At 41.0% G+C, this 13,412-nt stretch overlaps 1 protein-coding gene across 7 annotated transcripts in view; it reads left to right on the top strand.

The window, feature by feature from the left end:
* Positions 1-12,737, top strand: part of LOC138799236 (gamma-aminobutyric acid receptor subunit pi-like) — a 126,964-nt gene extending 114,227 nt beyond the window's left edge. For all 7 annotated transcript variants that reach the window (XM_069980144.1, XM_069980143.1, XM_069980142.1 and 4 more), the window contains 5 exons: positions 133-215; positions 948-1,085; positions 3,846-3,998; positions 5,088-5,281; positions 11,586-12,737. In XM_069980144.1, the coding sequence (XP_069836245.1) occupies positions 133-215; positions 948-1,085; positions 3,846-3,998; positions 5,088-5,281; positions 11,586-11,840 (823 nt within the window). In that variant the 3' untranslated portion in view covers positions 11,841-12,737. The remainder of the gene's footprint in view (positions 1-132; positions 216-947; positions 1,086-3,845; positions 3,999-5,087; positions 5,282-11,585) is intronic.
* The last annotated feature ends 675 nt before the right edge of the window (positions 12,738-13,412 follow it).

Below are 13,412 nucleotides of genomic sequence, written 5' to 3'. Positions count from 1 at the left end.
GCTACACCACTTCCTGCAGGACATACAGCAGCTGATAAGTGCTGGAAGATTAGTGATTTTTAAATAGAATTAATCTGGAGTTGTTGTTTTTTTTTTTATCCAGTAATTTATTGGAAGTTTTTTCCCCTGCAGGATAACCACGACGGTTGCATGCAGTATGGACCTAACAAAGTATCCTATGGACAAACAAACGTGCACCCTGCAACTGGAGAGCTGTGAGAAATGTTCTATTACATTATTATAGTTGTAAATTACATTATATTTACAATGTGCAGCAAGACTCACAGATTTGTAAGTGGCAGCTAAGATTTAAAGGGTCTCTTGAAACCTTGTCATATCGACATGTCAGGAATTTTAGTACACCACTCTCACCTAAATCCCTGTCCTTATGTCCTACACTTGGGTGCGTGGCTTTTAGTAAAGCCAGCAAATCTGCCATGCACTAGCTTTTATAGTAAATTGGATGCAGGAGGAGGCCACACCCTCTCTGTGTCTTGCTGCACCCCTGCCAGCCTATCAGATGGGCAGGGTGTGTATTGCAAATCTGTGGGCTATGTGGCCTATAACCAGTTTGCAATGTGGGTGCTCCTCGCAAATAAGCGACTATGTGAACAATCCAATGAAATAGAAAGAAGATGATGGCACTCACCTGTACGTTGCAAAATTCCTTGTTTTATTTAAACATCGTGCAGTTTAAAATTTCCATGGAACATCTCTCATGTGGGCAGACGCCATACCGCTTCACAGCATTAACATGATGGGCATCTCACGCGAATGCGCGCTTCATCAGATGAAGCGCGCATGCGCGTGAAAAATTTTAATCTGGACGATGTTTGAATAAAACAAGGAATTTTGCAATGTAGGGGTGAGTGCCCTCATCTTCTTTCTATTTGATTGGACTATTAATGCAATAACTTTGTGTCTATATGGCTTGATCTTCCTTACAGGGGGCTATAACATTAATGACGTCATGTTCTACTGGACCAGAGGAAATGACTCAGTGCGGGGTCTGAACACCCTCAGATTGGCGCAGTATACAGTAGAAGATCACTACACATCTGTATCTGAAGCCGTATATGAAACTGGTAGGTATAGCAGTGTGATTCACGCTGAGTCCCCAGAAAGCTCTACGGATGTAAAAGTAAAAACATTATAGGGTCACAAAATGTCAATTTACTGAGTATCAGTTTTAAAAGTGACACTGCATTCACCAACCCATTTCCCCAAACCACTGGTACCGTTTGTTTGATGAGAGTCCTTCCTGGCCATTTCTTTTAAAATCCGCCCGGTGCCTTGCTTAGGGCAAAAAATTATCTTTTAATCTGTAGCAGCAGCCAAGTCAATGTGTCGTGGCCTAGAGAGTCTGTGCCCTAGGCCTGCGACGCCTCTCCTTTCTTCCCCCCTTTCCCTCCTTATCATTAGGAACACCCCTGGCAGTCTAAAAAGTTCACATGTGCCTTAATGATCGAAAGCGGCACACGTGCACTGTTTAGACAGTGATGAATAGAAGAAATTCTGCCCAGGGACGTTCCTTATGATGAGGAGGGCAGGGAGGAAGAAAGGAGAGGTGTCACAGGCCTAGGGCACAGACACTTTAGGCCACACTACATTGATTTGGCTGCTGCAGATTAAAAGATCATTTTTTTTTACCCTAAACAAAAAGCATTTGTTCGGGAAGGACTTACTCTCATCAAACGGATCGAAGCAGGGGTTTGGGGGATCGGTTGATGGATTCAGTATCACTTTAAAGTAGTAAAACCTAATGAAAACTATAAAAAAAAATAGACTATCATTGTAATTACACCAACCATGATAATGATAACCAACCAAAGATTACAGATAACATGATGATTAAGATAACCACAAAGTGAACGACATAAAAACAACACCCTGATTAGAAAAATAGTTTTTTTAAAATTTATTTTAATTTACTTTTTTTTGCTTTGCAGTATATTTTTTGGAAAAATTAAAGTTGTTACAAAGTAAATTTGATTTTGAAAAAAATAAAAATAAAAATAGTATGTATATATATATATATATATATATATATATATATATATATATATATATAGCCCCATTTGGATCTGTAAATGGAAAAATAAACTAGTTATGACTGATAGAATAATAAGAAGAAAAAAATGCAAAAAAATAAATAAAATATTCTGGCAAGTTAATGGGTTAAACAGATTCCCCTATTGGCCGATACAGGTAGCCAGAATGTTATCATTGAACTCTCCTATTGTACAAAGTAAGATGGAAATGTGCTTATACAAGCGCGCACACACACACACACAGACGCACGCACACACACGCATACACACACGCATACACACACACAGACGCACACACACACACACACACAGACATGCACACACACACACACACACACACATAATATGCTCCATTGTGTTTGCTTAAGATGTTACAGAAAAACATATGCGAAGCCTCTCATAGACTTTTGTATATCACAGCATTAGAACAGAGAAGTGTTGCTTTAAGTTTTTCTACTTAAATGAAAATAGATGAAATGAAATTCTCTGTACATTCCACTTGCATTGGGTTAAAATATATGATGACTTATATAACCCGCATCTGCTTCACTTCTGTTGCCTCCAGCTTACTAGACAGCTTCAAATGCACTCGGAGGAAATAATACTTTTTAACTGGTCTGTCTTGCAGCATATTAAGACGGGTTCAGTAGGCAAGTTTATTTTGGTGCTTGGGAAATAAGACTTTACAGATCCCTCCATCTGTGGCCACTGAGCAACTAGACAGTGAAGAGAAGGGGAGGGGATTGTGCACTTAATGGTAATTAAAATCAGGAGAGCAAGTAATTAAATAAAGCGGCTGACAACATGCGGAGAGGAAGCGTGGCCCCGCCGCCCCTGTGCTTCCATTATAGAGAAGTACATAAAGATTAAAGGTATGCATAAAGATAAGAGACATAAAAAAACTATATTACTAAATATGAGTGTACAGCAGTTATACCTTGTCAATGATGTTTTTGCCCGTTCTATGTTCTTAGTTGTACTTAGTGAAGAATTCATTAACCACCTTGCACCTGTCTTCTGCTATAAAAGTCACAGCTTTTGTAGAAAGCCTGCTTTGAGAAAAGGATTTTTCATTGTTGCAATACTCACACTACTTTTCCAAAGAAGTGGGTGGGGCTTAACAAGAAGGGCGGGGTCTCCCATGGCTTAGAGGTGCTGCCGTTTTCAGTTGGTGCAAGTTACTCTTGATCTTCAGCTTAAAGCAGACCCATCCGTAGCTTTGTCCTTACTGAAGTAAAGGCAGTATACAATAGGGCTTCTTACTGCGAATCAGGAGATATAAGTCTTATTTCAGTTTGTCACTCCATCACTGAGATATATGCTTTAGAAGTATTATGCAAATTAGGAGATAATGCACTGGCCTGCAGAAGCCCAGCAATGTTCAGCCCCTCTCCCCTAACTATAAAACTGCAATCCCTGCAGGTAAATACTCAATCTATTTGTATCGACAGACTGAATATTGCTAGACGTTTACATAAAACTTAAAGTTTTTATCTCATTGCTGGAGTGATAGATTGAAATAAGAGCTTTATAGTTTCTCACATCTATAGGGATATGGATGAACTAGGAGCCCTCCAGATAAACCCGATGAATAGACACACCAACCAAATAAAATACACCCAACACCACAGGAAATGTAAAGCCCCCCCCCCCCCACCACCACTAAAAACATAGTCCGTTTTCCTTTGGGGTTTGATTCATCATTTTCAAAAGTATAAACGTATTTATATCCAACCACCCTGAATTATTTCACAAGTTTTTCAGTCAGCAGTTGTGGTCCTCTGTTTTTAACAGGACGATATCCAAAGCTGGTCTTCCACTTTGATCTCAAGAGAAATATTCTATACTTCATTCTGGAGACCTATGTACCATCTATTCTTCTAGTTGTTCTTTCCTGGGTGTCTTTTTGGATCAGTCAGTCTTCAGTACCAGCAAGAATTTGTATAGGTAAGTAACCATTTTATTTGTGTTCTGGGAATAGTGAGGAGTCGCACTTAAAGGGCTATTCCGCTTAAACATTACTTTTTATATGTTGCTGCCCATGGTTCCATACTTGTTATTATCTATTCGGTCTCTTCCCCTAGTTAAAAAGGTGCTGCTTTCTGCTGAAAAAACAAAAATCTGTGTGTGAGCTTTTCTCTCCGTCTCCCTTTCCTCCTCCCTCCATTCTGAGATGGCTGATGTAAACAAGTTCTTGGTAGACTTTATGGGAGGGTTAATCTGAGGTGAAGTTGCTAATGAACTTACTGTGATTAATTCTCCCGGCATTACAAAGTTGCTACAAAGTTGCAGATAGGGACTTGTTTACATCAGCTGTCTTGGAAAAGAGGGGGGAGGAAAGGACATACAGAGAGAAAGGCACACAGATTTTTGTGTCTTCAGCAGAAAGCAGCAGCTCAGAACTGGGGAAGGAGACTGAATAGATAATAACATGTACTGTATGGAAGTAATTGTTAGTCTCACCATGGGCAGTAACATATGCAAAGTTATATTTGAGTGGAATACCCCTTTACAATTTTTAGTTCGAGTTTTATTTTTCAACTTTATAATATGGCTGTATGTAACTGAGAAACAGTTGCTTTCAACTTGTTCCAAGGTTAACATTCACTTTTCCACTTTTTACTTTTGATATATAGCTAGGGTTATATAGAAAATAATAAAGATGTTATGCTGACCTCTCTGGGCTCCCGCGGTGTCCTCATGTGGCATCTCTGGTGTCACCGACTGACCGCAGCCATTGCCACTTCCAAGACAATCTCATCTCAGGAGTAACAACCGGCTCAGCCAATCACTGACTGAGATGGGACAGGCTGTCAGATGAGTCTGCCTCAGAAGTGGTGGCAACTGCGCTCGGCGGGGAAACACCACAGGAGGACACTAGAGAAGCGTGGAGAGGTAAACATAGACTCTGTTTAGTTGCATTGTGATCCACAACTGACCGCCACAGCATCCCGACAGTCCCAAGAAATCATCCCAGATTTGTATTATTTTGTTGATTGCGCAGAATAATAATAATAATAATAACAACTTTTGCAGGTGTCACAACAGTTCTTACCATGACAACACTTATGATGGGAGCCAGGACCTCTCTACCCAATGCAAATTGCTTTATTAAGGCAATTGATGTCTACCTTGGCATATGTTTCAGTTTTATATTTGGAGCCCTTCTGGAATATGCAATTGCACATTTTTGTACTCTTCACCGTCTAGACTCCAAGTACACCATAAAGGTAAAGTACACAATATACTATCTACAATAGATTAATCCATCCCTGTTCTTTTCTTTTACCTCTTATGTTAAACTGAAGTCTTGAAATAACTTAAAAAGTATTCAGGGATGTAACAAGTAACCAGGAAAATGAAAGCATGAAAAGCTTATGCATAGTAATGTTGAGCGAGCATTAAAATGCTTGAGTACTCATTATTTGAGTCAAGCATTTTGACGGCATACCACCTGAGTTCTAATGTTTCTTGGAGTGAAGTATTGCATTTTTTCATTTCAAATTTTGTATATTTCATCCCTTGAAGGGATGTTTAATCGAAATATGCAAAATTTTTAATTAGTATTAACCCCTCCATGATCAATTGCCATTCATGCACAGTTCATAATGAAGTAGTGTTCCTCCTCGCCTTCCAAGAGCAATAACGCTTTTTTTTTTTAACCTAAAGTGCTGGTTCTGGTCTAATTTTTTGCGCCATGATCTCTAGTTTTTATTGGTGACATATTAGTGCAAATGGTAGTATTTGATTGCTTATTATTATTATTATTATTATTATTATTTAATACATATATGTAATAAAACAATCAGCGTTCCTGGTGTTTTTTCCCCCATTTTTCATTTTCATTTATGCTGTTCATCGTGCGGGGACAATATTGTTATATTTTAATCAATCAATATAAAATACATCCCCCCCAAACTTTATTTTTAAAATGGGAAAGGGGGTGAGTTTTTAAAACCATTTTTTTTTTACATTCTATACATCCCCCTAGGGGACTTACAGTGTGTATGCAATCATTAGATTGCATATGCTGATCAATGCTATGCGATTGATTAATATTATCAGGGATATGCACATAGAGTCTGCCTGACGGTAGAGTCTATGAGAAGGTCACCAATCCGACAGGATGGCGGTATTTTACCCCACCTGTCAGTGTAAGTGATCATGCTGCAGGGGTCCTGATCAGTCAGTGACAGGTACTTCTCCTGTCACTAACTTCCTTAAACTCTGTGATCGCTATAGATTGAAGAGGTAGATGACAGGCAACTGTGTGATCGGGGCAGCCTGTCATTATGCCAGGCTCCAGGGACAATAATATGTTAGGGGCTGCTCACATTGAAGCGGCCTGCATACATTAAAACCTCCTAATAGTCAGAGATGTGTATACACATTCCTACTGCACAGGTCATCGGCAGTAGGAACATGTATGGGCAGCGTGAAGGGGTTAAACAGTTTTGGAGCTCCCGTCATTATAATGGATGATGATTCTGGAAGCTCAGAAAATGTTGAAATTTTAACGCTACTATACTGACACGCTGTGTCAGTTATTTCTGCCTTCTGGCCTCTGGCCCTATAGATAGGAACGTTCAGCACCATTGAGCGATCCTGTGCTCTTTATGGAGAGGGGAGTGTTAGGCCGCAGCCAGAAAGCTTTTATCTCTCCTAGAACAAAGGGCATGGGTGGTCATTTTTCAAAATGCCCAACTCATCATCTGCCACTGCTTGGTCGGGAGAGCCCCATACATCTAATACCAATGGCTGAACCCATTGTGAGTCGCTGATACGGTCAACAAAGGTATACTGTAGGGTGTATAGGGACCTTCAAGCTGTTGCTGAAAGTTGCCAGAACACCCTGGGAGTTGTAGTTTATGCAGCAGCTAGACATCTCCCGGATGGAGACTACTATTTGCACTCTATCTCAATGCATACTAATATAAAAGAACTTGACTGAGTAACACATTTTGAACCTTTTGCTTTATGAAGGACAGACTGCACCCCATCATAATACTCCAATTAAGCAGTTCTGTGGAATATCTCATTAAGCCACAAATCTGAACAAAGCCATAGTCTGGCACCAAGCACACCTACGTAGCAGACTGCACTGTAAAGCTTTGTACTCTTGCTACTATCATACCTTCTTAATGACTGCCCTGCTCACTTCTTATAGGCACAGTCTTTGGATATATTTATAAGGAGAATAAAATCCCATCTGTTCATCACAGTGTGAAGTGCCATTACGAGCGGTTTAGAACCTCTGTACACTTTTACCACAATTAGCTGACGCAGTGTTCATTACTTAAAAGCCAGGTCCGTGGATGCTCAGGGCTGTAAAGTAGAGATACAGGTAAAACTGGTGCATGTCAAGCCTGGTACAGGACCTTAATAGGTGATGCACGACACCAAAGACAGATTCCGACCCCTCGGGCCATACACTAGGCATGACCCAGTTAGTTCTGCCTGTTGCGTCTCCTAACCTAACCTGCAGATAGCAGCCAAGATTGCGGCGGTTCAGAGCACGGTCGGGACGCGGCCCCTCTCTGAACCCCCCTAGAGGCGCCATGATGTACGTATACGTCATGGGTCGTTAGGGGGTTAATAAATTATTGTATTCCAGATGAAAATCCAATACCGAAACCTCTTTTCTTACTAGAAATGTATGAATAAACAGACAACTAGGTGTTACTAGTTGGCGGCGTGTCCCTCAAGATAGTGTAAAGGCTCTAGCACACCAATCGATTATCGGCCGTATTTGGCCGGTCATCGTCCATTACGGCCAAAAATCACTTGGTGTAATAGGTAGTGTTATAATAAGGCAACAATCAGCCAACATGGCTGATCCTTGTCTTTCAACGTGTTGAAAAAAAAACCTACAATGATAGCGACGGTCTGCTGGCCGTCACTCTGAGTAATAGAAGCAGCGGCAGCAGACCACCACTCTCTCTTCTGGGCCCCCCGAACGATCTAAAGATTGTCCAAGCAGCCGCTCGTGCAGCTCCCCGCTGCCACCTCCCACTTACCCACTTGCTGTTAGTGCTATTACAGGTAGCAGGGAACGAGCGGTGCTCGCTTGCTCCTAAATATCGGCTGTGTAATAGGGCCTCAAGACTATGGCTCCAAATGGTAACACCCACTTGACTACTTAGTGATATGTTAGCCATGAATAACAGTGGAATGGCAAAAAAAAGAGCTATAAGAAAAGATAGCATGGCTATTCCATGAGGAATACAAGTTTTAGTAAGATAGGTCAGGACTCTTTTCTTAAGTATAGTTATAATGTCATTTATACGACAAAAGAAGAAAAAATTCCCATCAGTGCTTGAGTTTGGCCTAATGTGTCAGTGAGCTGCGTCACACAGCTAAGATTCCACCCCGCTGCCCGTTAGGTTACTTTAATGCTTCATTCCCTTTCAATAGGCGTTAGAGTCTTAATTAATGCAGCCAGGAATAAGTGGAAAGATCAGCTTCTTACTGGGATTCTTTTAACTATAATTGCTCATTTGCCGCCTTTCAACAAAGTAACTGCACAGAGCAAACCACACCGGGCATTGTACTCATCTCACTTTCTGGTAGTTTGTGATGTTCTGTATTGTCTTATTCCTTAGATGTCTCTTATTCCAATTTCAGAGATTTTTCTGCCTTATGATGACCTTTTTTTTCTCCTTAGAATGGAATAACTTTTGGCAAGGACATTTTTTTATAGCTATAACTTAAAAAAAAAACAAAAAAAAACAAAAAACATGAAATGAGTAATAAATAAAATGCCCTAGCTGTTCATTAAACCATTAAGGAGTTTCTATGTGCGTTATAAGTAGAGTAAACTACCTGACATCCCTTTAAATGTCACAGTATAGAGTCTTTGATATGATAATGTACACCTAGATATCTCTATGAATAAGATATATTTAGCCATTAACACAAGGTTCCGCTCTGCAGTATTGGGCTATGTTCACATGGCGTAAGAGACCGGCCGTTCCATGACTACTGCTAGATGATCTTTCACGTTGCAGAGTTCTGATGCTGGCACATCCGTGTGCGCCAGCCTTAGAACTCCCCACAGCACACTATGAAGCTTGAGGCCGCAGTTTCTCGCTCCATAGTGTGCACTGACATGGTTTTCACTGAATAGCGGCTGCAGAAAACTGACATGTCAGCTTTCTACGGTGCCGCTAGGGATCCCGGCGGGGAGCATATAGAATGTGTATACACTCCGGCCGGGATCCTATAGAAGGCTGGGCAACATATCTATTCGTAAGAAGTACGGCTGTTGTTGCCGATTGCAACAACAGCCATACGTTTACGAAAAGATATGTTGTGTGAACATAGCCTTAGGTTGCCATTGCTTCTTAATGCCAATGTGAACATGATGGACTCTGTTGAATCTGGAAAAAAAAATGATGGTCTTGGTCAGCAATCTGAGCAGGTGCTCCTGCTTGCCGCTTTTACACTTTTTCATGCAATTTTTACAGCAATACTGTATTACAATACAAAGAAAAATCTTTCATAAAATATCAACACAATTCAACCATTTAGTTTCAAAATAACACTACGTATGAGTCCGGCCGTAGTTCGTACGCAGCCGTACATGTGCGGCTGAAAGTACGGCTGTGGGAAAAATAGACATGCGGCCAGATTGCGAACATGCGGGCGAACCGCGAACATACGCCCGTAGTATAGTTATGCTTCCCTAGCTTGTTTCGAAGCGATCTGAAACAGGTCATTTACTTGGAAATCTTCGCCCAGCCCAATAAAACACACAGAACCTTTTGGATCTAAAAATTTGGCTGAAATACTGTAAGTACTCCGTACGGGACCGCATGGAGATCCACGGCCGTGAGTTGGAACATTTCCATCCTCAAACAATGGCCTTGTTCATTTTTCACGGCGCCGTATACAATCCGGCCGTAAGCTCATACGTAGTGTGCATTGTGCGGCCGTATATCGTATACTTTCAAGCGAAGGCATCAACCTCAAAACTATGTGCGTATATTCGCAGTTCGCACTACGGACGGACTCATACGTAGTGTGAACATAGCCTAATACTGTAATACAATGCTAAACATGGATATAAATAATCCTGTGGTTAGACAAGGTTAGTCGTCAGAATTCCAGGCATATCTTTTTAATCTTTATAGCCCTTTCCAGTGCTGACATAATAGCCATTTTGTGATTATGTGAATAAGGCTCAGGTGGTGTTCCCCAGCATGGCAAAAGCCCAGGGTTTGCCAGAGCATGTCTTCTTATTCACCACCTCTGTGCCCACTTGCATATGCCCTGCCCCCTTTCACTGACAGTGGGCTTGGAGGTGTTAAATAAGAGGAGATGGGCTGGACTCTTGCCGTGCTGGGGAACAACACTTGGGCACTTAAAGTGACACTGTCACCTCCTTTTTGCATTCTGACATGTCTACACAGGTGTAAAAGGTAAATTTAGCGTTTTTCATACCTTATTTTATATCATACGTCATGGTGCTTGTTCAAGTAAAAAGTCATCTTTTATCAACTGCAGATTGTGTTAAGTGGGCGGGGCCTCGCGACATTAGCGCCACTCAGCCCCGCCCACAACAATACAGTTGACCCCGCCCCCTCGCTGGACATTGGAACAGGCTGGCCGAAAGGTCTAGACCCCACCCCCTTTACGTCGGCCAACCAATGGCGCCGTTGTGGGCGGGGCTAAGTGACGCTAATGCCGTGAGGCCACGCCCACTTAATACAATCTGTAATTGATAAAAGGACACTTTTTACTTGAACAAGCACCATGACGTATGATATGAAATAAGGTATGAAAAACGCTAAATTTACCCTTTACACCTGTGTAGAGATGTCAGAATGCACAAAGGGGGTGACAGTGTCACTTTAAGCCGCATTTGCAGATGAACAATAAAGTATATAGCTCAGTCTTGAAAAGAACTACATGGATATAAAAAAAAAAAACCCTCATGTTGGCAAGCCCTGTCCAACTATGGATTTATTGTTAAGCTGCAGATCTACTTTAAGCCTTGGAGCTATAGTCTTAAAGCAAAGGTACATTCAATTTAAGTGTAGCATATGAATAGAAGGGCAGCGGCACAGGGAAGCCAGTCCTTTTTTTAAACCGCGGCCCGCTTCCCGAGCACAGGGACGGTCTATTACCGAGCACCAGCCAGGACCGGCCTGCTCCCAGTGGGAGGAAGCCCTCCTCCCTCTGTGACGCTGCTCAGTTGATTCTAATGGATCCTCCCACTGGGGGCGGGCCTGTTTTTTAGTCACCTGGGTTACTTTCATTAATAAAAAATTAATTAAAATTCATTAAAACAAATAATTGAAAAATAAAATTGCCAAGTGACAGGGATTAGGAGGGGATAATTAAATATCCTATCCTCACCGCTCCTATTGCACCCAGCAAGCAGAGGGTTGAGTGTAAGTTTTTTTTTTTTATTATTATTATTATTATTATTATTATTATTATTTCTCTTACCCAGATTAAAAAAAACCTTTAAAATGAATACTGCTAGTAATACAATACTAATAATGCTTAATGTATCCGTTTTACCAAAAGGATTTTGAAGAAGAAGATGACATTGACATGAATGGGGCCATTAATGCCGTTTCCAGTGGAGAAAACAGTCGAACTGAAACTGATACCAACAAAAAAAAGAAGAGCCAAGATGGCCGCGTGAAAAGATTCCATTGTCACTCATATTGCTTCCAGGTTGAGAATCCCCATCACATAGATAACTACTCCAGAGTTTCTTTTCCATTGAGCTTTATTATAGTTAATGTCATTTACTGGGTGTATTATCTGTATTTTTGAAGAATTTATTATCCAAAAAAAAGATACTGAAATAATCCTGCTGTGTAAAATGAGTGAATGAAATTATTTATTTATTTTTTTGTCAGACTGTAAAATAAGGAGTTTTTTATATTGGCGGGGTTTATTTAAAAGGGTTTTTTCATCTCTAAAATTGGTATTATATTGTTAGAATATCCCAGGACATGTTTCTAGCTATGGTGCTGTGGCACAGCTCCATTATATTGTATAGGGTTGTGTTCCAGTTCTAAGGGCAGTGGGTTGCCAGGAACATTGCAGAGAAGGGCAGAACTCTAAAGGGGCCAGTTTCGGACTTGGAAATGTGGGGCCCACCAGAGGAAATGAACCTGGGGCCCACCAATGAAGAACCAGTAAGAAACGACATATCAGTCAGTGTTTGTGCAGGTTCTATGCTGGGGGCCCACCGGAGCATTCTCCAGTCCTCTGGTGGGCCAGTCCGACACTGTAAGGGGGTGTAATCCTAAACCAGCACTGCAGCCTCTTTCTCTAAATTATTGTCAGTCCTGGCAGATGGACTCCCATTAATTTTAATATAAATTTGGAATACCCTTTTAATGGTCGAGGTTTATTATATTTGCACAGAAAATAGTCCATTTAATAACTGAGGTACAAAAATGGCTATTTCCTACAAACGTGTGAACGAGGTCAACGAAATAAGGCAATCTATATGTTACTTACCAAATTTAGCTATGTACATATCAGTATAATTATATATTTATATAATCTCTGGAGCTCAACACGAGGTAACATTGCAGTCACTTGCTACTTATATTTATAGTCAGAGAGTGTATGAAAGATGTAAAAACTACGCAACCCTATGAGTCCAGTATAGAAGTTTAGGATTGAGAAATGTATACTATTCAATTACAATCAGTAGAACGTGCCATACATCCCCCCCCCCCCCCAGGCCCAACATAAAAAAAATAAATCATAATAACATCTTAAACATCTAGGCAACTATTTACTATTCTTTTGTGCATTTTAAGAATTTCTATTGACCAGTAGGTCTAATGCTAAGAGCCCATATACACTTAAGGCCCGTTCGCAGTACGGATTCGGCACGGAGACTCCGCTGGCAACCTCCGTCCGCGGACTCTGCGCTGAAAATCCCTCCTGCTATGTTTTTGAATGGGAGGGCTAGCACGCCTCCGCTCAAAGAATTGACATGTCAATTCTTTGAGCAAAGAGGCGTGGGAAGCGGAGGCGCATGGGCCCTGCCATTCAGAGACCTAGCGGGAGGAATTTTCAGCGCGTAACCCGCGGACGGAGGTTCCTGGCAGAATTTTATTTTTGCTGACAGTTTCCCTTTTAAGGTTTATTGCTAAAGGGTTTAATTCTAAGATGAGAAGGGAAAATCAAGACCTGTAGGGAATCTCAGTGGTATTTCCAAACAAAAATATTGGTACCAAGCTAAAAATATATATATCAAGTCCTTCAGGAAAGTGTTAGCGATACTAAACATTTGCACTTTATTGTGTAAGCAATAATGATGGCAGGCCTTATTTTCAGACCACAGTGCTTGCCAAGTGGAACAAGTAGACAATGTAAAGAAGA

This window comes from Dendropsophus ebraccatus, chromosome 8 (genome assembly GCF_027789765.1).
Source record: "Dendropsophus ebraccatus isolate aDenEbr1 chromosome 8, aDenEbr1.pat, whole genome shotgun sequence".
Lineage (NCBI taxonomy): Eukaryota > Metazoa > Chordata > Amphibia > Anura > Hylidae > Dendropsophus > Dendropsophus ebraccatus.
The sequence above is the reverse complement of the archived record's forward strand: the minus strand, read 5'-3'. Positions and strand labels throughout refer to the sequence as shown.